At 38.4% G+C, this 24,566-nt stretch overlaps 1 protein-coding gene across 1 annotated transcript in view; it reads right to left on the bottom strand.

Annotated features, from left to right (window-relative positions):
- The window catches only part of MAPK10 (mitogen-activated protein kinase 10), a 230,968-nt gene extending 206,657 nt beyond the window's left edge, over positions 1-24,311 (bottom strand). The window contains exon 1 of the mRNA XM_007948822.2: positions 24,246-24,311. Within this exon, the coding sequence (XP_007947013.1) occupies positions 24,246-24,311 (66 nt within the window). The remainder of the gene's footprint in view (positions 1-24,245) is intronic.
- Between the last annotated feature and the right edge of the window lie 255 nt (positions 24,312-24,566).

Raw genomic sequence — 24,566 nt, 5'->3', positions numbered from 1 at the left:
TCTTTTGGAATTTGCTTATAACCATCTTCATATGTATGCACTCAGGAAAAAAAAAAAAAAAAAACTATTGTCAACCAACATGAATCACTCATTCACAAAAATAATATGATTATTATTATCATAGGACAGAAATTTCAGTGATTTATGTCATCGTTCAAGATGTGTCATATCTTTCCAATAATTTAGATCTTGCCTTTATTTAATAATTTACTCCAGACAGTCTATGCAAACAAAAACTTAAATATTGGGATTTTAGAAAATGAATGAAAATTTAAATGCCATCTATCTACAAAAAGGTCATGGAGGTAGCACCCTCTGATCTCCTCTAACTTCACTAGGGGGACAGAGCATCACCATCTGGAACATCAGTCCAATGCTGATTCCTGTCAGGCAGAGGGTGGACATACCACCACCCTTTAACCTTTGACCAATTCTGACACCACTGCCCTTCTCACGGCACTTGCCACTTCTCTGCTGGATTCTATAATTCATTGCAATGGCCACACAGAACTCACAGACAATACTCACGATTATAGGTTTCATTAGGGAAGCAACAGGTTACAATTCAGGTTGAGGAGTGCGCTCAGGATATAGTTCTTTAGAGAGGACAGCCTCCCTTCCGCCATGCCGGTAAGGCACGCCCCTTTTTGGCCCTCAAGCTCTCCGCCTGGCCTCTCCCCTGCTTGGGCAAGTGTTACAAAGCTCTTTTAATTCTGCCAATAGGTGCACCTCCATTCCACCAGCAAACCTCCTGCCCAAAGGCACTCAGTTTTCTGTCTCTGTGGGCGTCAAGCCCCCAGCTCTGTGTCATACCGATCTCTCTCGGTGTTGCCGCCGCTGCCGCGGTCTCTGCTGTCGTCTCAGCGCAGTGATCTCAGGTCCAAGGACACTCTCCACTCCAGGTTTCTCTCTCTTGATGGCAGTGAGATCCCTTTTTCTGCTTCTGGGAAGGCTCATTTTAAGCCTAGCGGAATGACAAAACTGACCAATCTCTACGTTAGGGTTCCATACATCTTATTTTCATAGTTCCACCCCCACAAGGGTGCCATATACCTTATTTACATTACTAACAAACTATCCAATCCCCTTGGTGGACCACAAAAAAAAAAAAAAAAACTCACTGCTGTCAAGTTGATCCTGACTCATAGCCACCCCTCCCTGGGTTTCCAAGGCGGCATCTCTACTGAAGTAGATTGCCCAATCTTCCTTCTGAGGAGTGGCTGGTGGGTTGAACCGCTAGCCTTCTGGTTAGCAGTCAAATGCCTTAGGCACTACGCCAAAGACCATGGGTAGAAGAGCCATACCAAGTTATTCACTGCACTACAGTATCCAAGCAGATGTAGAAGGAAGTCAGAGTCAGACTTCCTTAATAGCACTTGTGAGAGGAAACCCATTAAAAGGAGAAGTTAAAGTTTCTCTTTTGCAAATAAATGAGAAACTAAAATAGCAAAGGGTTTATAGGTTTGTATCTCAAAACCACAATCATTCATCTACAAAATGCCAATGCTTTCAAATGTTTCAGGGTCAAACTACTGATCTCTTTGTTTCATACTTACACTTATTTCATAAGTTTAAATTAAGTTTTTTGAGGTACCAGATAATCCTTCCAAAAACCTAAAATATGAACCATGCCATTCACAGACTACCAAAATGAATTCCAGATTCCCTGTTAGACTCTGTAGGTTTTTCCTTTGCTCTGTCTTATCAAAACACCTTTTCCTTTGATGTTCTGGTCCCCAATGTTGATATAAAAGGCTTTTGCCCAATAAAAGGATCAATTAAAAAAAAACCTCACTGTCATCAAGTTGATTTTGACTCATAGCGACCCCTCCTTGGGTTTCCGAGGCAGTATCACTATGGAAGTAGATGGTCCCATCTTCCCTCTGAGGAGTGGATGGTGGGTTTTAACTGCCAGCCTTCTGGTAAGCAGTCAAATGCTTTTGGCACTACACCACCAGAGCTCCCTCTAGGGTCAATAGCCAATGAAATATAAGAATTCTGATTGAAATTTTCAAAGTGTTTGAAAAAGAATTATCATAAAACCAAAAAAACAAAGTAAATAGAGCAAATCAAGTTACTGGATTTTTATGCAAATAGCATGCATATTATACATTTTTTAAAAAATAAACTGCACAACATCCTTGCACATTAGGGTTTGATGATCTCTGTGTTAAATGCTTGTGCACTTTATATCTGTGGGCACATTATGTGCAGAAAATAAGATGCTTTGAATTCAAATTGCCTTGTAAGCAAGAGATATATTTTAAGCTGATATAATTCTGAAATATGATTTGATTATTTTTTTTTTTTTAATTTAATGCCCTAGGAACTGAGCTCTGGTAGCATAGTGCCTAAGGCACTTGACTGCTAACCAGAAGGCTGGCAGTTCAAACCCACCAGCCACTCCTCAGAAGGAAGATTGGGCAATCTACTTCTGTAGTGATACTGCCTCGGAAACCCAAGGATGGGTCACTATGAGTTGGGTCCGACTCGATGGTACATAACAACAAAAACAACAGGAACTGGTAATCTGAATATATCACATAAGATGAAACTAATTCCATGGGCACTCCAGAATACTTCGTTATGAGATCCCTTGTTTGCTAGTTTACAGGTTTGTAAAAGGCTCACAAGAGCAAATTCAGTCCATAAAACACATGGAAAGGATTCTGAAATTTTAAATTATTAAAAGAAAAGTAAGTTTGCATTTATTTATAACATCTTATGCATCCAGGAAAATTATTACATATACACACATTATGACTTTTATTATCCAAACATTAGAGAAAAAAAAACAAATTCACTGCCATGGAGTCAGATCCAACTCATAGTGACCCTTCCTTGGGTTTCCAAGGCATATCACTACAGAAGTAGATTGCCCAACCTTCTTTCCAAGGAATAGCTGGTGGATTTGAACTACCAGCCTCCTGGTTAGTAGTCAAATGCCTTAGGTACTATGCCACTGGAGTTCCCATTAGAGAAATAAGATAGAATTTAACTAGTCAAACCAACCAGTAATATTTTATATCTATTAATAAGAATATTGCTTTAACTAGAAAAAAATTCAACATACTCAATCTTAACTTCATGTCTTACTGCAAAATATTATGCCAGAAAAAATAGGAAGAATTTTAAAAAATAAAGAACTTTTTTTGACAATAAGAATCCCCCTAAAATTTTATTTTTGTCAAATTCCCAGTAAAATTTTGGACCTTAAATATCATATTATTTTTTGGAACTTATGTAAAAACTTTGTTTTTCCTTTTCATGACCAATAGAATCTCAGGCTTGTTTGCATTTAATCATAATATGTGATTCTCAGTTAAATTTAGTTGCTATGCAATCAATCAAAGCAAATGCACTACTGTCGAGTCAGATCTAACTCATAACGACCCCTCCTGGGGTTTCCAAGGTGGTATCACTATGGAAATAGATTGCCCAACCAGAACAATGCATATCAATAGAGTATATGAAGAAATTCACAATTGGATTATGGAAGACCACATAGTAAAAATATTTGATACTTCTGACTCTAGAATCAAACATAAATTCATTCTGCCTTCATTTAGCTGTTTCCCATCTCAGTGGTTTAGAAAAAGTCATTAAAACTCTTCAAGTCTATTTCCTTATCTGGAAAACCACCACTAGCTAACTGTGTTCCCTTGAACAAGTTATTTGAAATATGTTTTTGTCATTTTTGTCATCAAAGCTCAAGACCTATGTTCTTAATTGCTCACTAAAATATAAGTCCCCTGAGGCTTTGTTTGCGTTGATCACCATTGTGTCTCCAAGATCTTGCATAAAGTGATGTTCAAGAAATTTTTTGTTGTTCATGATCTTTAGCCATTAAAACAAAATGCAACTCACTTCTGTTGAGTTGGATCCAACTCATAGAGACCCCCTTCTTGGGTTTCTGAGGCAGTATCACTACAGAACTAGATTGCCCAACCATTGTTGTTGTTGTTGTTGTTATGTGCCGTGGAGTTGGCCCCGACTCAGCGACCCCTCCTTGGGTTTCCGAGGCAGTATCACTACAGAAGTAGGATTGCCCAACCTTCCTTCCGAGGAGTGGCTGGTGGGTTTGAACCACCAGACGTCTGGTTAGCAGGCAAGTGTCTTAGCCACTATGCTACCAGAGCTCCTTGCCCAACCATTAGAGAGATGCAAATCAAAGCAACAATGAGATACCATATCACCCCAGGACTAATAGCAAAGTTCAACAAGACAGAAAATAATAAATGCTGGTGAGGATGTGGAGAGATTGGGATTTACATACACTGCTGGCAGGGCTGTCAAATGATACAACCACTGTGGAAAACAGTATGGTGATTCTTTAAAAAGTTGGAATTAGAAATAGCATTTGATCCAGGAATCCCATTACTAGGTATCATCCTAAAGAAGTGAGAGCCAGGACAAGAACAGATATATGCACACCCATATTCATCAAAGCACTATTCACAATAGCAAAGAGATGGAAACAACCTAAGTGCTCATCAACAATAGAACAGATAACCAAACTATAGTACATACACACAATGGAATACTATGCAACACTAAAAAAATAATGAATAATCTGCAAAACACTGCATAATGTGGGTGAACTTGGAAGACATGATGCTGAGTGAAATAAGTCAATCACAGTACAAATATTGTATTAGTTTGCTATTGTAAAATGTCAAGGAAAGGTTTATATATGGAAGGAAGCTTTCTTTTTTGGTTACAAGGAATGGGAGGGGAGAGGAGGGAGCACTGATAGTTAGGTAAAGACAAGTATTGATTTGGGTGAAGGGAAGGGCAATGTCTCAAAAGTGAGTGATCAACATGGTGTCACTGAGGAAAAGGAAGACATAGAGAGGTACATGGGAGGTACAGACAACAAAGATGAACCTGAACCCTTTTGCACGTACAGTACTACATTGTCAGTGATGGCAAGCATTGATCTGTGGGTGGATAGAGGGGTAGACAGGCTGAATGATCAGGTTTGTCTGGTGAGGGGAGTGTGTCCACCACCATATAAGAGTGATCAGGTGATGTTTCTGCATGCATATTTGTAAGTGCTGAAAGAATGTTCTGGTGTACATTAGAGCTGACAAGGGGCAAGGCTGAGGTGGCTTCTTGGCCACAGCCAGCTATCCTGAGAGAGTGAATAGTTGGACCTGTGGGCTCGGGACCATGGTTTCAGGGGACAACAAGCTTAATTGTCATAATATGCTACAAAAATATTGCTCTACATCCTACTTTGGTGAGTAGCAACTGGGGTCTTAGAAGTTTGCAAGTGGCCATCTAGATGCAATGATGGGTCTCTCCTCATCCAGAACAAAGAAGAATGAAGAAAACCAAAGATGGATGGAAATAGTTAGTCCAAGGGACTGGTAGACCATGTGATCCTCAGCCTATATAACCATGAGACTAAAAGAACTAGATGGTGCCTGGTTACCACTGTCAACCACTTGGAGGGCTTGGAGGGGGATAGGTGCAGGAGATCCTGGATAAAGTGGGAGAACAATGTGGAACAAAACTCAAAATCATAAAAGATTTTGCTGGTCAAAGAACCTGGTGAGACCCCTGAGACTATGGCCCCTAGTTATCCTTTAGGTCTGGAACTGAATAGACAGGCATATGGGTTGAACATTTACATCAGGTAGATACACTCCTTGGAGTGATCAATCAAGGGAGAAAAGAAGGGCAGTGTTCGCACAGGGAGACAGCTGGCAGCAGGGGGTGGGAGTGCATGGGAGGGAAGGACACAGGGAAGAAGTAACTACCAGGAGGAAGTGGGGAAAAGCTGTTAGATTGTGGGGAATTGGAGGCAATTTCATGAAACATGTGTAAGACTGCTGTATGGTAAATGAATTTGCTCTGTAAACTTTGACTCAAATCACAATACAAAAGAAAAAAAAAAAAGGAAGTTTTTGTTGAATAACATGAATGAATGCCCACAACAGCCTTGAACGGGCACCACCATCCAACCAGTGATAAAATTGAAAGCCTGACAGTAATTCTAACCCTTCTCTACTCACCCCAATCATCAAGCCCACTGCCACCAAATCAATTCCAACTCACAGTGACCCTATAGGACAGAATAGAACTGCCCCATAGGGTTTCCAAGGTTGTAAATATTTACAGAAATAGACTGCCTTGTCTTTCTCCCATGGAATAGCTGCAAACCACCCCTCTTGGTGAGCAGCTTAATGCTTTAACCACAGCCCCACCACAACTCTTTCCCCCCAGGCAAGCAAACCCCAATTCCTATTTGTTGTACACTTCTAAAAATCTCCTACATCTCTCCTTTCTTTTCTACACCTGAGTTCAGATCCATATTATCTCTTGCCTCACGGCATGTTGCCCTGCCTTTAACTGCTTCCCCAAATGCCATTGGAATGACTATTGTGAAATAGAAATCCTATTATGTGACCTTCCTGCTTAACATTCTTAAATATCTCCACAAAGCTTTCAGAATAAATCCTGAACTCATTTACAGAGCACACAGTAACACTAGCCTCATCTTTTTAGGTTTGCATACGTGCACACTGTGTTCTAATCTCATAGAAGAACTACTCATCTGTCCATATCTTTGTCCCATGTGTCCCATCCCACACCCTTTCAAATAACTTAGCTTAAGGGTCATTGTTTCTTCCTGACCCTCCCCTTGAGAAAGTTATGGTCCTCCTCCTCTGTGACCCCACAGGCCCCAGTGCATGTCTTTATCATAACAGTCTTCATTTATTTATTTTTATTGTTGTTGTTCTTTTGGGACCTTAAATATCATATTATTTTTTGGAACTTATGTGAAAGCTTCTTTTCTTTTTCTCTTGATGACCAATAGAATCTCAGACTTCCTTGCATTTAATCATAGCATGTGATTCTGTTAAATTTAGCTGCTAGGAGCTCTGGTGGCATAGTGCCTAAGACATTTGACTGCTAACCAGATGGCTGGTGCTTCAAACCTACAAGACACTCCTCAGAAGGAAGATTGAGCAATGCACTTCTGTAGTGATATCACCTCCAAAACTCAAGGAAGGATCATGAGTCGGATCCTCCTCAACGGCAGTGAGTTCTTTTTTTTTTTTTTTTTGACTCACAAAACACTGTATATCGATAAACCATATCAAGAAATTCACAATGAGACTATGGTAAGACCATACAGTAAAAATAGTTGAGACTTCAGAATCCAGAATTTTTGTTTTTCTGAATTTTTGTTCTTTTTTTCTCCCCTACAAGGCAGTATGTTCACTGAGAGAAGTAATCATATCATTCATCCTGTATCCCTAGTATCTATAATTTACAAGTATAATTTATAGGTAGTCAGTAAAAATGTGTTGAAATAATGATGATGGAATCAATCAATAATCAATCAATCAGTCAGTGACTAGATATCTCCATGACTTAGAAAATGTAAGGAGACATAAGAATTTCTGTGCCATAGCCCAAAGGAAGCCCAGTCTTAGTCTACTCCCTTTAGTTTTAGTGTTACATAAAATTATAATTGTTGATTAATTCATTTGAACTCTCTGTTAGGTGTTTTCAAATTCAGGAAATCATTTAAAGTTATTCATAATCAACTCAATCACTAGTAACTTTTAAAGAATACAATTAGTTAATAACTATCAGATGCATGTTAGGTTAACAACTGATTTGTGATTATGAAGAAATAAAGCATAATTTAATATAACACACTTATAAGATGTTATGATATTGAGAAATTGACTTAATTTGGAAAAGTAACCAAACGAATTTCTACTTGGGAAGTGATGTTTTCTGCTAAGTTTTTATATTCTTTTTTTAAAAAATTTAAAAAACAATTATTGGAAAATTTGTGAATTAGATAGATTTCTAGACTGGAGATTCAAGGATAAGGACATTCTATTCCTGCTCCTGAAGCAGTCACCATGGCGTAAGGGAAACACATACCTGTACAACTAAAGGTAACATACATGAGGGTGTGTGGTCAATGCTTTTGAGACCAGGACATGTACTTGGGTGGCCAACACACACTAACTCTCTGCATATATATTCCCTGGTTAAAACCCTGACTCATTTCTTCAGCACCACAGAGTTGCAAAAATAGCACTTTTCATGGATATTTTTTTAAAATTCATAAAGTGAAATTTAACAGCTCTTTACTTTGGTCAACGGATAAAAGAAGGCTAAGAAGGCTGACCTATTTTTTAGGCTCAAGAGTTTTTGACCCTGTAGGCCTACATTTTTGTAAATAATTCACCCCAGTGCAAACTAAAGATTATTCTTTTATTGTCTAATATTACATAGACAAATTCTCCCCAATATATAATAAAGTTCTTGTCTATATTGTGTTGTAAAAGTTGCTTAGTCAGTTTTGTTTTTGTTTTGTGTTTTTTTAGTAACAAAAAAGAAAAATTAAACAAAAATCGGTGAATCAAATATTCTTCAAATAGCTCAATTTAGAATTAAGGTTAAAACTATTGTGTTATTGTCACTAAGTGCCATTGGGTTGATTCTGACTCATAGTGGCTTTATGTTCAACGGAACAAAACACTGCCTGGTGCTGTGTCGTCCTCAGAATCACTGCTATATTTGAGCCCAACCTTGCTGCCACTGTGTCATTTCATCTCATTGAGTGTCTTTCTCTACTTTTCCATGTATGATACCCTTCTCCAGGGACTGGTCCCTCCTAACAAGCTATTATAGATAATGAAAATGCTTTATGTTGGCACATACTATCCAAGCAATGTTATTTTCTACACTTTATTTGATTCCTTACTGACAAGCATGAAACACTTGAAAATATGACATAATGAAAAAAAAAACCCTCAGACTAAGACTCATGAGATCTAGATTCTAGATGAACTTGATCAATAATTAATCATTGACAAGTTACGTAAGGTCTTTGAGTGTTGTTTGCAAGGCAAGGATTTGGGAGCAGTCTAACTCTGCTGGTATTCAGGTTAAACAACAGCATATTGAGGGTCCGTAAGCTGCCCATGAAATTAGATTCCAAGGAAAGTTTGTCAGTAAACCATTGCTAGATACTTCTGCTGCTAAAAAGAAACACACTTTTTCCTTAGATTGCTAGAGTAGTAAATGAGACAATGAGCTCCTAGAAAGAAAATAATAATAATAAATATTATTATCAAATAAATATTCTACCCAGGAAGTAAATAAAAAGCTCTAAGTCACAATTGGAAATACTTTGCTTACTATGGTATTTTCAGGTGTTTAAAAAAAGTTACAGAATATGAATGCATATTTTCTAGATACCAAAAGCTCAAAGTAAGCAAGACAACAAAGACTTTTTAAGAAAATTCATGCTTCACTTCTTCCCTTTATCCCTTTGCATTGAAACAACTCTCCCCAGAAATAGACAGTTTGCATCTGCACCCAAATGTTGAAAGCTGATTTTAAAAATAACTTAAGTCTCCAAAAAGCCTTTTATGGACTCTAAAAAGAAAAGAGAGAGAGTTGAAATTTTGTAAGTTTTTTTATTAATAATTTTTGAAGTTCAGATACACTCTTGAAATACATGAAACATGAATTTGATTTTTTATTTTGTTTGTTTGTTTGTTTGTTTTGTAAATGTTAATGCCCATTGTAAATGTCTAGAATCATAGAGGAGAGCTAAGAAAATAGCTCTCAGTCATACAGTTTATAAGGCCCAGATATTCAACTCAGAAATGTAGACTTGCTCACTTTCCGACAGCATGATCATGTTGTTGTTGTTGTTGTTGTTATGTGCCCTCGAGTCTGACCCGACTCATAGCGACCCCTCCTTAAGTTTCCAAGGCAGTATCACTACAGAAATAATTGCCCAACCTTCCTTCCTAGGAGTGGCTGGTGGGTTTGAACTGCTAGCCTTCTGGTTAGTAGTCAAGTGCCTTATGCACTATGCTACCAGGGCATGATCATAGGTGTGACTAATTACAAAAAACAAACACATATCATGCATTCATTCATTCAGCAAATATTTGGTGAAATCTTACCCTATGACAGGGTCTACTCTATCTTCATCATCTTCATCATCAGTTTGGGTTGGGGTACAGCAGTGAACAAAACAAAAATCCAATGGTGTGCTAAACTAACTAACTCACTGCTGTCAAGTTGGATCCGACTCATAGCGACCCCTCCTTGGGTTTCCGAGGCAATAACACTACTGAAGTAGATTGCCCACTCTTCCTTCTGAGGAATGGCTGGTGGGTTTGAATCTCCAGCCTCCTGGTTAGCAGTCAAATGCCTTAGGCACTATGCCACTGGTGTGCTGGTAAATGATAAACAACTGGTGGGGTAGGGGGGAGAGGAAATGACCTAATTTGTAGCACACGTTTATTTCTGTAATGTAAATATTATTATTTTGAAAGATTTCACAAAACTCCTACCTTGACATCATTGAACTTGGAGTTGGGAAGAGATATACAAAATTGACTTTTCTGAGTTTGTTGCTCTTCTTAGGTGCAGTTGAGTTAGTTGCAACTCATAGCGACCTTATCAAGTGCAGCAGAAGGAAGCACTGCCCAGCCCTGTGCCATCCCCACATTTGCTACCACGCTTTAGCTCATCACTGCAGTCACTGTGTTAATCCATCTCCTCCAGGGCGTTCCTCTTTTTCGCTCGCACTCTACTTTACTAAGCATGATGTCTTTCCTCAGGAACTGATCCCTCCTCCTAACATGTCCATGGTATGTGAGACAAAGTCTCACCTCCTCATTTCTAAGAAGCATTCTGGCTATACTTATTCTAAGACAGAATTTTTAGTTTTTCTAGCAGTCCATAGTCAAAATATTCTTCACTAACATCATAATTCAAAGGCATCAATTCTTTGGTCTTCCTTATTCATTGTCCTCCTTTCGCAAGCATATGAGGCAATTGAAAATACCATAAGTTTAGTCAGGCACACCTTAGTCTCAAGGTGACATCTTTTCTCTTAAACACTTTAAAGAGGTCTTTTGCAGCACATTTGCCCAATGCAATATGTCATTTGCTTTCTTAACTACTGCTTCCATGGACGTTGATTGTGGATCTGAATAAAATGAAATTCTTGACAACTTAAAGCTTTTCTCCATTTATCATGATAATTCATGCTTATTGGTCTAGTTGTGCGGATTTTTGTTTTCTTTATGCTGAGGTATAATCCATACAGAAAGGCCATAGTCTTTGATCTTCATCAGTAAGTGCTTGAGTCCTCTTCACTTTCAGCAAGCAATTGTGTCATCTGCATATCACAGGTTGTTAATGAGCCTTCAATCTTGATGCCATGTTCTTCTTCATACAGTCCAGCTTCTTAGATTATTTGTTCAGCATACAGACTGAATGAGTATGGTAAAAGGACACGAACTTCACATACATTTTTCCTGATTTAAACCATGAAGTATCTCTTTATTCTCTTTGAATGATTGCCTCTTGGTTTATGTACACGTCTTGCATGAGCACAATGTATTGTTCTGGAATTCCCAATCTTCACTCTTATGCATAATTTGTTACGATCCACACAGTCAAATGTCTTTCCACAGTAAATAAAATACAGGTAAACATCTTTCTTGTATTCTTTGCTATCAGTGTAGATCCACCTGACATCAACAAAGATATTCCTGGTTCAATGTACTCTTCTGAATCCAGTTAGAATATCTGGCAGTTCCCTATTGACATACTGTTTGCAATATTTTTAAATTATCTTCAGCAACTTTACTTCCATGTGATATTAATATTATTTGATAATTTCCCCATTATGTTGGATCATCTGTCTTTGGAATGGGCACACATGTGGATCTCTTCCAGTCAGCTGCCAGAGAACTGTCCTCCAAATTTCTTAGCATAGATGAGTGCCTGCAGCACTGCACCCATATGTTGAAACATCTCAATTGGTATTTGTGGTTGGTGCAGTGAATTATTTCATATTGTTTTTCTAGCCATAGTCATTTTATATCTCACTGGATTACTGGGCAAGACCAGGCAAATAAGGTGTATAGAACTCTGATGTTGGAATTGGTTAGTTTTATCTCTCTGCCAGGCTTAAAATGAGTCGTCCGAGAGGGAGAGAGGGGATCTCACTGCCATCAAGAGAAAAGGGTTGGAGGTGAAGTGTCCTTGGACCTGAGATCCCTGCCCTTGACCTCACCGGCTGAGAGACACCCCAGCAGAGAGACACCTCAGCAGAGAGATGCCCCAGCAGAGAGATGCCCCAGCAGAGAGATGGTGGCAGTGGAACCAAGAAGCACAAGACAGAGCAGCAGGCTTACTTGGCCTATGGAGGCAGAGGCTGGGCCAAGATGCCAAGGGCCTGAGAGGCGTGTCTGAGGGCACAGCAGAAGGGAGATTGTCCTGATTGAAGAACTGTATCCTGAGCACATTCCTGAACCTGAATTGTAATCTATTACTTCCCTAATAAACCCCATAATTGTGAGTATTGTCTATGGGTTCTGTGTGGCCATTGCAAAAACTTATCCACCCAGCAGTGAGTACCTTGGGAGGGACAGCTGGTGTCAAAGTTGGTAAAAAGGCTGGAGATTGGTAGCATGTCTGACCTCATTGGAATAAGCCTTGGGCTGCTGATAGTGATTCTGTCTTCCTCTTGTGAAGTTAGAGGAGATCAGAAAATGCCGCCTGCCTGCCCTTTTAGCAGTATTCTATCAATTCCTGGAGGCTTATTTTTGCTAATGACTTCAGTGAAGTTTGCACTTCTTTCTTCAATGTCATCAGTTCTTGATAATACGCTCCCTTCTGAAATGGTTGAACATTAACCAATTGTTTTTGGTACATTGACTGTGTATTCCTTCCATCTCTTAGTGCTTCCTGCATTATTTAATATTTTGCCCATAGAATCCTTCAATATTACAACTTGAGGCTTGATTCCTTCTTCTTTTTTTTTTCCAGTTCTTTCAGCTTGAGAAATGGTAAGTGTGTTCTTCCCTTTTGGTTTTGTAATTCAAGGTCTTTGCACATGTCATTATAATACTTTCCTTTGTCTTCTCAAGCTGCCCTTTGAAATCTTTTGTCCAGCTCTTTACTTTATCATTTCTTCCATTTGCTTATCTGTTCTCCATTTAACAGCAAATTTCAGAGTTTCTTCTGACATCCATTTTGATCTTTTCTTCCTTTCTTCAATGTCATCAGTTCTTCTTTGTAATGACCTTTTGCTTTCTTCATGTATGATGTCCTTGATGTCATTCCACATCTGATCTGGTCTTCAGTCATTAGTGTTCAATGTGTTAAATCTATTCTTGAGATGGTCTCTAAATTCAAGTGAGATATACTTAAAGTCATCATATCTTGGCCCTCTTGAACTTATTTTAATTTTCTTCAGCTTCAACTTAGGGTCTATCCTTTTTTGCTCATCCTCTACTTCACCAAGCATGATATCCTTCTCCAGGGAATGGTCCCATCTCACAACATGACCAAAGTAAGTGAGATGAAGTTGGGCCATTCTTACTTCCAAGGAGCACTTTGGCTGCACTTCCCCCAGAGCAGATTTGTTCATTCTTCTGGCAGCCCATGGTATTTTCAGTATTCTTTGCCAACACCATATTTCAAAGGCATCAACTCTTCTCTGGTCTTCTTTATTTATTGTCCAGCTTTCAAATGCATATGTTGTTGTTGTTGTTGTTATATGCTGTCAAGTCAGACCCTTCCTTGGGTTTCCAAGGCAGTATGACTATGGAAGTAGATTGCCCCATCTTCCTTCCGAGGAGTGGCTGGTGGGTTTGAACTGTCAGCCTTCTGGGTAGCAGTCAAGTGCTTTAGGCACTAGGCTACCAGAACTTGAAAATACCACGGCTTAGGTTAGGTGCACCATTGTCTTCAAAGTGACATCTTTGTTTCTTAAGACTTTAAAGAGGTCTTTTGCAACAGATTTGCCCAGTGCAATTGTTGTTAGATGCCGTTGAGTTGTCTCTGACTCACAGCAACCTTATGCACAGCAGAACAAAACAATCCCTGGTCCCGCACCAGTTCCACAACCCTTGCTATACTTGAGCTCATTGCCACAGCCACTGTGTCAATCCATCTCATTGAGGGCCTTCCCCTCTTTAGTCAACCCTCCATCTTACCAAGCATGACATCCTACTCCGGACAATGGTCCCTTTTGACAATATGTCCAAAGTAGGTGAGACAGAGTCTGGCCATTCTCGCTTTCAAGGAGCATTCTGGCTGTACTTCCTCCAGGACAGATCTGTTAGTTCTTTTAGCAGTACATGGTACTTTCAGCATTCTTCGCCAGCACAACTCAAAAACATCAGTTCTCCTTCGGTCTTCCTTATTCATTGTCCAGCTTTCACGTGCATATGAGGTGATTGAAAATATCATGGCTTGTGTCAGGCACACCTTAGTTCTCAAGGAGATATTTTGCTCCTCAGCATTTGAAAGAGGTCCTTTGCAGCAGACTTCTCCAGTGTTATGCATCATCTGATGTTCTGACTGCTGCTTCCACTGGCATTGATTGTAGAACCAAGCAATATGAAGTCTTTGACAACTTCAATCTTTTCTCCAACTTATCATGATGCTGCTTATTGGTCCAGTTGTGAGTATTTTTGTTTTCTTTATATTGAGATGTAATCCATACTGCAGACTGTATTCTTCAATTTTCATCAGTAAGTGCTTAAAGTCTCCTCACTTTCAGCAAGCAAAGTTGTGTTGTCAGTGTATTGCAGGTTGTTAATGATTTTTCCTCCAATCTTGATGCCACGTTCTTCTTCATATAGTCTAGCTTCTCAGATTATTTGCTCAACATATAGATTGAGTAAATATGGTGAAAGGATACAACCCTGACACATTGCCTTCTTGATTTTAAACCATACAGTATGACCTTGTTCTGTTCAAATGACAAACTCCTGGTCTATGTACAGGTGCTTCATGAATACAATTAAGTGTTCTGGAATTCCCATTCTTCTCAATGTTATCCACAATTTGTTATGATCCCCACAATCTAATGTTTTTGCATAGTCAATAAAACATAAGTAAATATTTTTCTGGTGTTCTTTGTTTTGAGCCAAGGTCCATCGGACATTAGCAATGATATCCCTTGTTCCATGTCCTCTTCTGTATCCAGCTTGCACCTCTAGAAGATCTCTGTCAATATACTGCTGTGACTGTTTTTGAATTATCTTCAGTAAGGTTTCACTTGTGTGGGATATTAATGATATTATTCAATATACTCCCACATTCTGTGGGATCACCTTTCTTTGGAATGGGTACAAATATGGATGTCTTCCAGTCAGTTGGCTAGGTAGCTGTCTTCCAAGTTTCTTGGCATAACTGAATGAGAGCCTCCATTTGAGCACCCATTTGTTAAAACATCTCAATGGGCATTCTGTCAATTTGTGGACCCTTGCTCTTTGCCAATTCCTTCAGTGCAGCTTCAACTTCTTTCTTCAATACCATTGGTCCTTGAACATATGCCACCTCCTGAAATGGATGAAGACCAACCAGGTCATTTTGGTATAGTGACTCTGTGTATTCCTACCATCTTCTCTTGATGTTTCCTGCATCATTCAATATTTTGCCCATGTTGTTGCTGTTGTTGTTATGTGCCATTGAGTCAGACTTGACTCATAGCAAACCCTTCGTGGGTTTCTGAGGCAATATCACTATGGACATAGATTGCCCCATAGAAGCTTTCAATATTGCAACTTGAGGTTCATATTTTTTCCTCAGTTCTTTCAGCTTGAGAAATGCCTAGCATGTTCTTCCCCTTTGGTTTTCTAACTCCAGGTCTTTGCACATTTCATTATAGTAATTGGCTTAGTCTGCTCAATCTGCTCTTTGAAATCTCCTGTTCAACTCTATTATCTTATCATTTCTTCCATTTGCTTTAGCTATTCTTTGCTCAAGGGCAAGTTTCAGAGCCTTTTCTGACATTCATTTTGGTCATCTTTTCTTGTCTTTTTAATGACTTCTTGCTTTCTTCATGGATGATGTTCTTGATGTCCTCCAACAATTCTTCTGGTTTTCAGTCACTGGTGTTCAATGCATCATATCTGTTCTTTAGATGGTCTTTAAATTCAGGAGGGATATATTCAAGCTCATATTTTGGCTCTTGTGGACTTGTTTTAATTATCTTCAAATTCAACTTGAACTTGCATGTGAGTAGTTGATGGTCTGTTCCACAATCAGCTCCTGGCCTTTTTTTTTTTTTTCCCATAACTGGATTGGTTACTGGGTTATATCATCATGTGTATTAATGGTCAGTTGTTGGCTGTTGTTATTTCTTTGTCCAAAGGGCTCCCTTTAACATTTCTTGTAAGGTTGGTCTGGTTTTAACAAATCCCCTTAATTTCTGCTTATCTGGAAATGTCCTAATTTCACCATCATATTTGAGGGACAATTTTGCTGGGTACATAATTCTTGGTTGGAAATTATTCTCTTTCAGGGTTTTATATACACCATTCCCTTGTCTTCTCACTTGCATGGTTTCTGTTGAGAAATCCAAGCTTAGTCTTATTGGTTGCCCCCTGTAGGTACTTTTCGTTTTTCCTGTGCAGCTCTCATGATTCTTTGTCTTTGGTTTTGGTGAGTTTGATGATGATATGTCTTGGTGATTTTCTTTTGGGGTCGACCCTGTTTGGGGTTTGTTGGACTTTCTCAATGGATATATTCTCATCTTTCATCATACCAGGAAAATTCTCTTCCAACAAATTTTTGGCAATTTTCTCTGTGGTTTTATTTGCCTCTTCCTGTTCTGGAGTTCTGATTACATGTAGGTTATTCCTTTCAATGGTATCCCACATGAACCTTAGGCTTTCTTCATTTTGTTTTGATCTCTTTTTTTGATTGATCCCTTTCCAAAGAAGCATTCAGGTATTTGCCTTCAATCTCACTAATTCTGTCTTCCATTGATTCGATTCTGCTCCTTTGCCCATTCAGTGTTTTATCTATTTCTGAAACTTTAGTATTAATCTTCTGGATTTCTGTGTGTATATTTTGTATCATTTTTAATTTTTCATTTATTTTGTCATTTTGTTCTTGTATTGTCTTTTGAAGTTGTTCTAGGGTTTTCTCTGTGTTTTCTTTGATCTGTCTCTCAGTTCATTGAAAATACATAGATATAATTCTTTTTAATTCCTTATTAAGGAATTCCAGTGTTGTGTCTTCCTCAGGGATGTGTTTTGGGTCTGTATCCTGGTCCCTTTTTTCTCCTGCTTTATCTTGCTTCTTTGTGTGGACTGTGATGCTCTGTTGTCTCCAAGTCATTATGACATTTTTGTATTTATATTTAATTGGTGATTGTATGTTGGAGTAACTTGTCCATGATTTTCATTTCTTTGTTTTGTTTGTATGTTATCTATGCAATCAGGGTACTATGCTCTTCTATTCATTAGTTGACAGCACTTATACATTCACCACCAGTCTCCTTTCCTGTTGTCAGCCTCTCATATATCCCTGCTGACTTTGGCAAACAGATCCTATTCTTAGGTCCCTGGAATCTGAATGAGAATGCTATCACTTTAAAATCCAAAATGGTTGCCACTTGTAAAGATTCAAAATGACTGTGCCCTTGATCACTTTAAATATCTAAAATGGCTGCCATTTAAAACCATTCAAAATGGCTGTGCCCTTGGTTGCTTTAAATATCCAAAATGGCTGCCATGTGTGAACAATCAAAATGGATGTGCCCTCTGGACAGCAGAAAGTCAACAGCTCAGGTTGTCTCCCTCCTTGATGTTTCCCTTCCTTGTCATAGGCCACCAGCACAGTTGTCCCTTCAGCCCTTGGTGACCAGGGCTGATCTGTAGGTCAATTCTCAGGTTCCAGCTCACTTGGAAATATTCAGGCTGTTGGTGCCGTCAGAGTGGCTGACAGTCTGCAGCTCCAACCATCTCTGTACTCAGTGTTTTCATTCAGGTTTTTCCACTAGTTGATGCCTAATCCACTTCTGCATAGTGCCTTTCAAAGCTCAGGGCTCCAGGATTATCTTCTTTATCTCTGTCAATTGAATTTTCTTTTCTTTGTTGAAGAGAGTATGTGTCACTTGTCTGCCTATTCCTCCATCTTACCAGAAGTCTCCATGTTCCAATTATTAATGGATGTTTACAGCTGTTTCTCCTCAATTTGAGTCATGCCGCATCAGCAATGGAAGTCTCAAAAGCTTTACTTTACCTATATTAGTAAGGTTGGTCCTACTCTGATGATGCAGCTCTTTGCCAGTCATATTTTGAGAACCTTCCGACTTAAGGGGCTTGTCCCTCATTGTACCAGACAATGTTTCTGGGCTTTTCATAAAGTTGTGGAGTAATGTATCAGTGTTTCTCTGCTTTTCATAAGGTTTTACCCAGCCAATTCTTTGAGAAGTGGATGCCCTATTCCTTCTTCCTAGTCTGTCTCAGTCTACAAGCTGCATTGAAACCTGTACACCATATGCAACCCTGTTCGCATTTGAAACACTGATAGCACAGCCTCAAGCCTCACACCAACATGCAAGCCACCACAGTAGGACAAACTGACAGACAAGTTTGTTTCCCTTAACTGTTTCAACCTCTCTGCTTCCTGCCTCTTGGGGGTGGGGCCTATGTCCCTCCCCTTCCCTGAGCTCCCTGCCACTGCTCTGCTCTGCCCAGTGCAATAAGACATCTGATTTCTTGTCTGCTGCTTCCATGGGTGTTGATTGTAGACCCAAATAAAATGAAATCCTTGACAATTTGAAACTTTTCTCCATTTATCATGTGTGATGTTTCTTATTGGTCCATTTGTGAGGATTTTGCTTTATTTATGCTGAGGTGTAATCCATATTGAAAATTGCAGTCTTTGATTTTCATCAGTAAGTGCTTCAAGTCATCTTCATTTTCAGCAAGCAAGGTTGTGTCATCTGCATATTACAGGTTGTTAATGAATCTTCCTCTAATCCCAATGCCACATATTCTTTATATAGTCCAGTTTCTTGGCTTATTTGGTCAGCATACAGATTGAATAAATATGGTGAAAGGATATAAACCCTGATGCACACCCTTGCTCTTTAAAATCATGCGGTATTCCCTGGTTCTGTTTGAAAGACAGCATCTTAGTCTATGTACAGGTTCTTCAGGAACACAATTAAGTATTCTGGGATTCCAATTCTCAATGTTATCCATAATTTGTTATGACCCATACAGTCAAATGCCTTTGCACAGTCAATGAAACACAAGTAAACATTTTTCTGATATTCTTTGGTTTCAGCCAAGATTCATCTGATATCAGCCATGATATCCCTCATTCCACATCTTCTTCTAAATTCAGCTTGGATTTGTGGAAATTCCCTGTCAATATACTGCTGTAACCATTTTTTAATTATCTGCAGCAAATTTTACTTGCATGTGTTATTAATGGTATTGTTCTATAATTAACACATTTGTCGGTTCACCTTTCTTTGCATTGGGCACAAATGTGGATTTCTTCTAGTCATTTGGCCAGGTAGCTATCTTCCAAATTTCTTGGCATAGATGTGTAAGTACCTCCAGTCCTGCAGCCATTTGTTGAAACATCTCAGTGGGTATTCTGTCAACTCCTGGAGTCTTTTTTTTTTTAACCAATTTCTTCAGTGTAGCTTGGATTTCTTCTTTCAATGCCATTGGTTCTTGATCATATGCTATCTCCTAAAATAGTTCAACATTGACCAATTCTTTCAGGTACAGTGACTGTGCATTCCTTCTATCTTCTTTTGATGCTTCCTGCATCATTCAATATTTTGCCCATAGAATCCTTCAATATTGGAACTCAAGGTTTGAATTTCTTCCTCAATTCTTTCAGCTTAAGAAATGCCAACAGTGTTTCTTCCTTTTTGGTTTTCTAACTACATGTCTTTGAATATTTCATTATAATACTTTAGTTTGTCTTCTTGAGCTGTCGTTTGAAATCTGTTCAGCTCTTTTATCTCATCATTTCTTTCATTCACTTTAAATACTCTTCATTTTAGAGCAAATTTCAGAGTCTCTTCTGATATCCATTTTGATCTTTTCCTTCTTTCCTTTTTTTAATGACCATTTGCTTTCTTCATGTGTGATGTTTTTAATGTCATCCACAACTTGTCTGTTTTTTGGTCATTGGTGCTCAATGCATCAAATCTGTTCTTCAGATGATCTCTGAATTCAGGTGAGACATGCTCAAGGTCATATTTTGGCTCTCATAAACTTGTTTTAATTTTCTTCAGCTTCAACTTGAACTTGTGTATGAACAACTTATGGTCTGTTCCACAGTCAGCTCTTGGTCTTGTATTGGCTGAACATATTGAGCTTTTCTATTGCCTCTTTTCACAGATGAAGTTAATCTGATTTCTGTGTGTTCCATCTGATGAGGTCTCCACATATAGCTGTTGTTTATGTTGTTAAAAAAAAAAAAAAAAGGTATTTGCAAGGAGTAAGTCATTGGTCTTGTAGAATTATATCATGTGCTCTCCAGTGTCATTTCTATCACCAAAGTCATACTTGCAAGTGAGCAATTCCTGATCTATTTCACAGTTCATGGCCTTGTTCTCACTGATGATATTGAGCATGCACATTGTTTCTTTCCACAGGTATAGTCAATTTGATTCCTCTGTATTCTATCTGGCAGATCTACTTGTATAGTCACTATTTATGTTTTTGAAAAAAAGGTATTTACAATGTATAAGTCAGTGATCTTGCAAAAATTTTATCATGTAATCTCTGGCATTGTTTCTATCACCAAGGCCATATTTTCCAGCCACTGATGCTTCTTCTTTGTTGCAAACTTTAATCATCAGTAACTTCAATGTCTTTTGATTGCATGTTTGATCAATTTCAAACTGAAAAAAATTGGTAAAAATATTCAATTATTTTATCTTTGTCATTTCTGGTTAGTATGTAAATTTGAATAATAGTCAAACAGGCCTTCCTTGAAGTGTATATTATCCTATCACTGTTAGTATTGTACTTCAGGAAATGTCTGAAAATGTCTTTTTGTGAGTGAATGGTATGCCATTACTCATCAATTTGGCATTCAGGGCAAATGATTAGCTAATTTAAAATGGTCAATACCAGTCCATTTCTGCTCAATAATGCCTAGGATATTGATCTTTATGTGTTCCATTTCATCTTTGATGACTTTCAATTTTCCTAGATGCATATGTCATACATTGCACATTCAGATTATTAATGGACATTTGCAAATATTTATTCTCATTTGGAGCCATGCCACATCAGCAAATGAAGGTTCAGAAAGCTTTACTACATTCCTGTGCTTTGAGGAGGTAGCTCAAACTTTGAGTGCCTTCCAACCCGAGGGGTTCATTTTCCAGCACCATATCAGACAATATTCCACTGCTATTCATAGGCTTTTACTGGCCTTTTTTTTTTTTTTTTTTTAGATCAGATCATCAGGTCCAGCTTCCTAGTCTGTTTTAGTCTGGAAGCGCCACTGAAGTCTATTCAACATGAAGCATCACAGGAACTTGCAAGCCACCACAGAATGATAAATTGACAGGCAAGTGTTGGGTTTTGAGTTTATGTGAGCTGATTCCAGCACACTACTGAAAAATCCCTACCAGGGTATAAGATGCATTCTATTGGAGAAAGAGAAGTAGCATACTAGCAAAATACATACTATGTTAGATGTTATAAGTGTTATAGAGAAAAAAAATGAAGAAGAAGAGTATGCAGTGTCGAGTAGGAAGGGACTATTTTAAATGGAATATTCAGAAAATACTTCCTTAAAATTGACATTTCATCAAAGCCCTGAAGATGGTGAAAGAGTGAGCCAAGTGGATAATAGAGGAAGAGCTTTCCAAGGGAGAAATCTCTAGGAAGCTAGATAAAGTCTTGGCCAGGTCATTATAAAGATCTTGTTTTTTGCCTTAAGTGAGATAGGAAGTTGTTGAAAGCTTTTTTTTTTTTTCTCTTGTTTTCTCTTTGTTGTTGTTTGTTTTTAGTCAAGAAGTGACATGGTCTAAATTATGTTTTACAAGGCCATTCTTGCCGAGATATAGTGGTGGGTAAATGTCAAAGCTATTGCACTAATTTTGGGCCAAATAATAATAAAAAAAGGTGACATACTAGCATAATAATAGCACGGATAGTGAAAAGTGGAAGATGCTACATACATGTGCCTAAAGATGAACACAAATATTATTCCAAGGAACTAAAAGAATATTCAGTTGGAGCAGACAATGAAAGGATATCAAGAATTGGGCTTCAACTATGTACAATTTGGTATACTTATTAACAGAGGTGTATCTAAGGTTTTTTGGTTTATCTAAGGTATTCAAAGAAGGAGCTCTGGTAGCATAGTGGCTAAGGCACTTGACTGCTAACCAGGAGGCTGGCGGTTCAAACCCACCAGCCACTCCTCGGAAGGAAGGTTGGGCAATCCTACTTCCATAGTGATAACTGCCTCGGAAACCCAAGAGGGGTCGCTATGAGTCGGGGCCAACTTGATGGCAAATAACAACAACAGCAAAGGTATTCAAACCCATCAGCCACTCCTCGAAAGGAAGATGGGGCAATCTACTTCCATAGTGATACTGCCTCAGAAACCCAAGGAGGGGTCGCTATGAGTCGGGTCTGACTTGACAGCACATAACAACAACAACAACAAGGTAGGTCGGTATGGCCCTAAGCGCCACTTGTAGGGGGGCACCACTGAGCAGTTTCTATTATCCACTGCAGTTTCCATCACCATCTGAGAGAGATCATTCCCCAAGTTAAGACTAATACTTTGGTATCTGAGAGCCCTTTCCTGCCTTCAGAGTTTTCTGTGTCACGTTGCCTCCTTCTCCTACCCTTCCTTCCTTTCCTCTTTGTCACCCATCTACACCTTTGTATCCCAAAGCACTGCCCTGCCCTGGATGTTCCAGTCTCCTGCTACCTAGGCCAAGGCCTCCCATTCATCCGCCCACTATTCCTCTGAAAAGATTCTACACATTAGGGACTATTTACTCCTAATTTAACCTTTCACTAAACTGGAAGGAGATGTTACCCCAGGTCACACTAGGGCCAAAACGTGGTGAGGATCTGTGAGAGTGGGTTTCTTAAACTATGATCTCTCTGCCATGAAAATGAATGATTAGATCCCCAAGGCAGAGTTTTGATCATTGACTAAATTGTCCAAGGTCCCTGATGATGCTAAATATTTCAGACGGTCATCAGATATTTGAGCAAGGGTGCAATTTCAGTGCTTGCATAGGCATTATCTTCCTTTAAACATGCCTCTGTCTATTAAACATCTAAATAGAGATGGGAACAGGAAGAATGAGCCAAGGTTTGGGGACTGGTTTGGGATGGAGATATAATTCTGGGAACTTTTAAGATATTCACGATTTTTTAAAGCATTTGAACTCAGTGGAAGCACCAGGAGACTGAGTGTAAATGTATTTATTTAACAAACACTTATGTAGTGTGTACTATGTTCTATCACTGTTTTGGGGTACTTTTTAAGTATTATTCATTTAATTCTCATAAGAATTCTAGGAAGTAGGTAATATTTTCTTTGTTACAAATCATAACAACAAGCTTTAGTTTTAAAAGAAACAGTTGCCACTGAGTCAATTCCAACTCATGGTGATGTCATGTGTACCAGAGCAGAGCTGTGCTCTGCAGGATTTTCAATGACTGATTTTTCAGAAGTAGATTTTCCAAGGCACTACTGGATAGACTTGAAGCTCTGACCTTTCCATTAGCAGTCCAGTGCATAAACTTTTTGTGTCACCCAATGACTCCAAGCTTTAGTTAGCACTTTTCTAAACATACCTACTGTATGTATAAGCACCCCAGGCGGTTCTTTTCTTAAGAATATAGTTTGTATGAATAAAAGAAAACTGATTCTAATTTGTTACATGCACATTTCCAATGACTATTGTTGCCTTTTTGCTGCTTGTTTTAGGTTAAATATACTTTTGTTTTCTGTCATTATTACTTAGCCTTTTAACTAACTACTGCTTAAAAATGGGCATCAGAAAACAAACTCAGCATTACGTGTAAGTTACCATATATGTACATGGGAGATACTCTGTTTAGAAGCTCATTGATCCTCATGATAAGAAATCCTAACAAAAGATTTCAGCTATTTTAATTAAGCCCCATGCTAAGGATTTGAAAAATACACTAAAGATGTTGAGTATAATGAAATCTAGTTAGAAATTATTTCAAATAGTGAATACTATATTTATACATGTTCAATAAAAATTCTCTTCATTCTGATTCTAACTTGCAGGAACTGAATAAGGAAAAACATTTATACTTCTAATGGTACCCTTAATATTACAAAACTACTAGCTTTGGTGTGAAATACATGCAAGATGAAATGGCAAAACAGAAATACAAGGGAATATACTGTACCTTGTTTTACCTGTAAGGAACACACACCTGACAAAAGGCAATTTTCACATCCAAGGTAGGTTCACTGCAGTAGTACAAGAAATGGAGGCTCATAAATACCTAGAGGAAGAAAAAAGGGGATATAAGTTTTCCAAATCATTTGATTATACATTATTTAATATTATGAATTTTAATATAATTTGAATCATACACAAGGTATCATGGACAAATTATATTCAGCATTTATCCAGATCAGTATGAGGAACTTGTCATAAATTATAAACATTAAATCAATAAAATAAGGTAAAAATGTCCAATCTCCTATGATCAACTCAACATCACAATCATAAAGATTAAATAAAATAAATT

This window comes from Orycteropus afer, unplaced genomic scaffold, assembly GCF_000298275.1.
Source record: "Orycteropus afer afer isolate SDZICR_OR568_19922 unplaced genomic scaffold, OryAfe1.0 scaffold00227, whole genome shotgun sequence".
In the NCBI taxonomy this organism is placed as follows: domain Eukaryota; kingdom Metazoa; phylum Chordata; class Mammalia; order Tubulidentata; family Orycteropodidae; genus Orycteropus; species Orycteropus afer.
The sequence above is the reverse complement of the archived record's forward strand: the minus strand, read 5'-3'. Positions and strand labels throughout refer to the sequence as shown.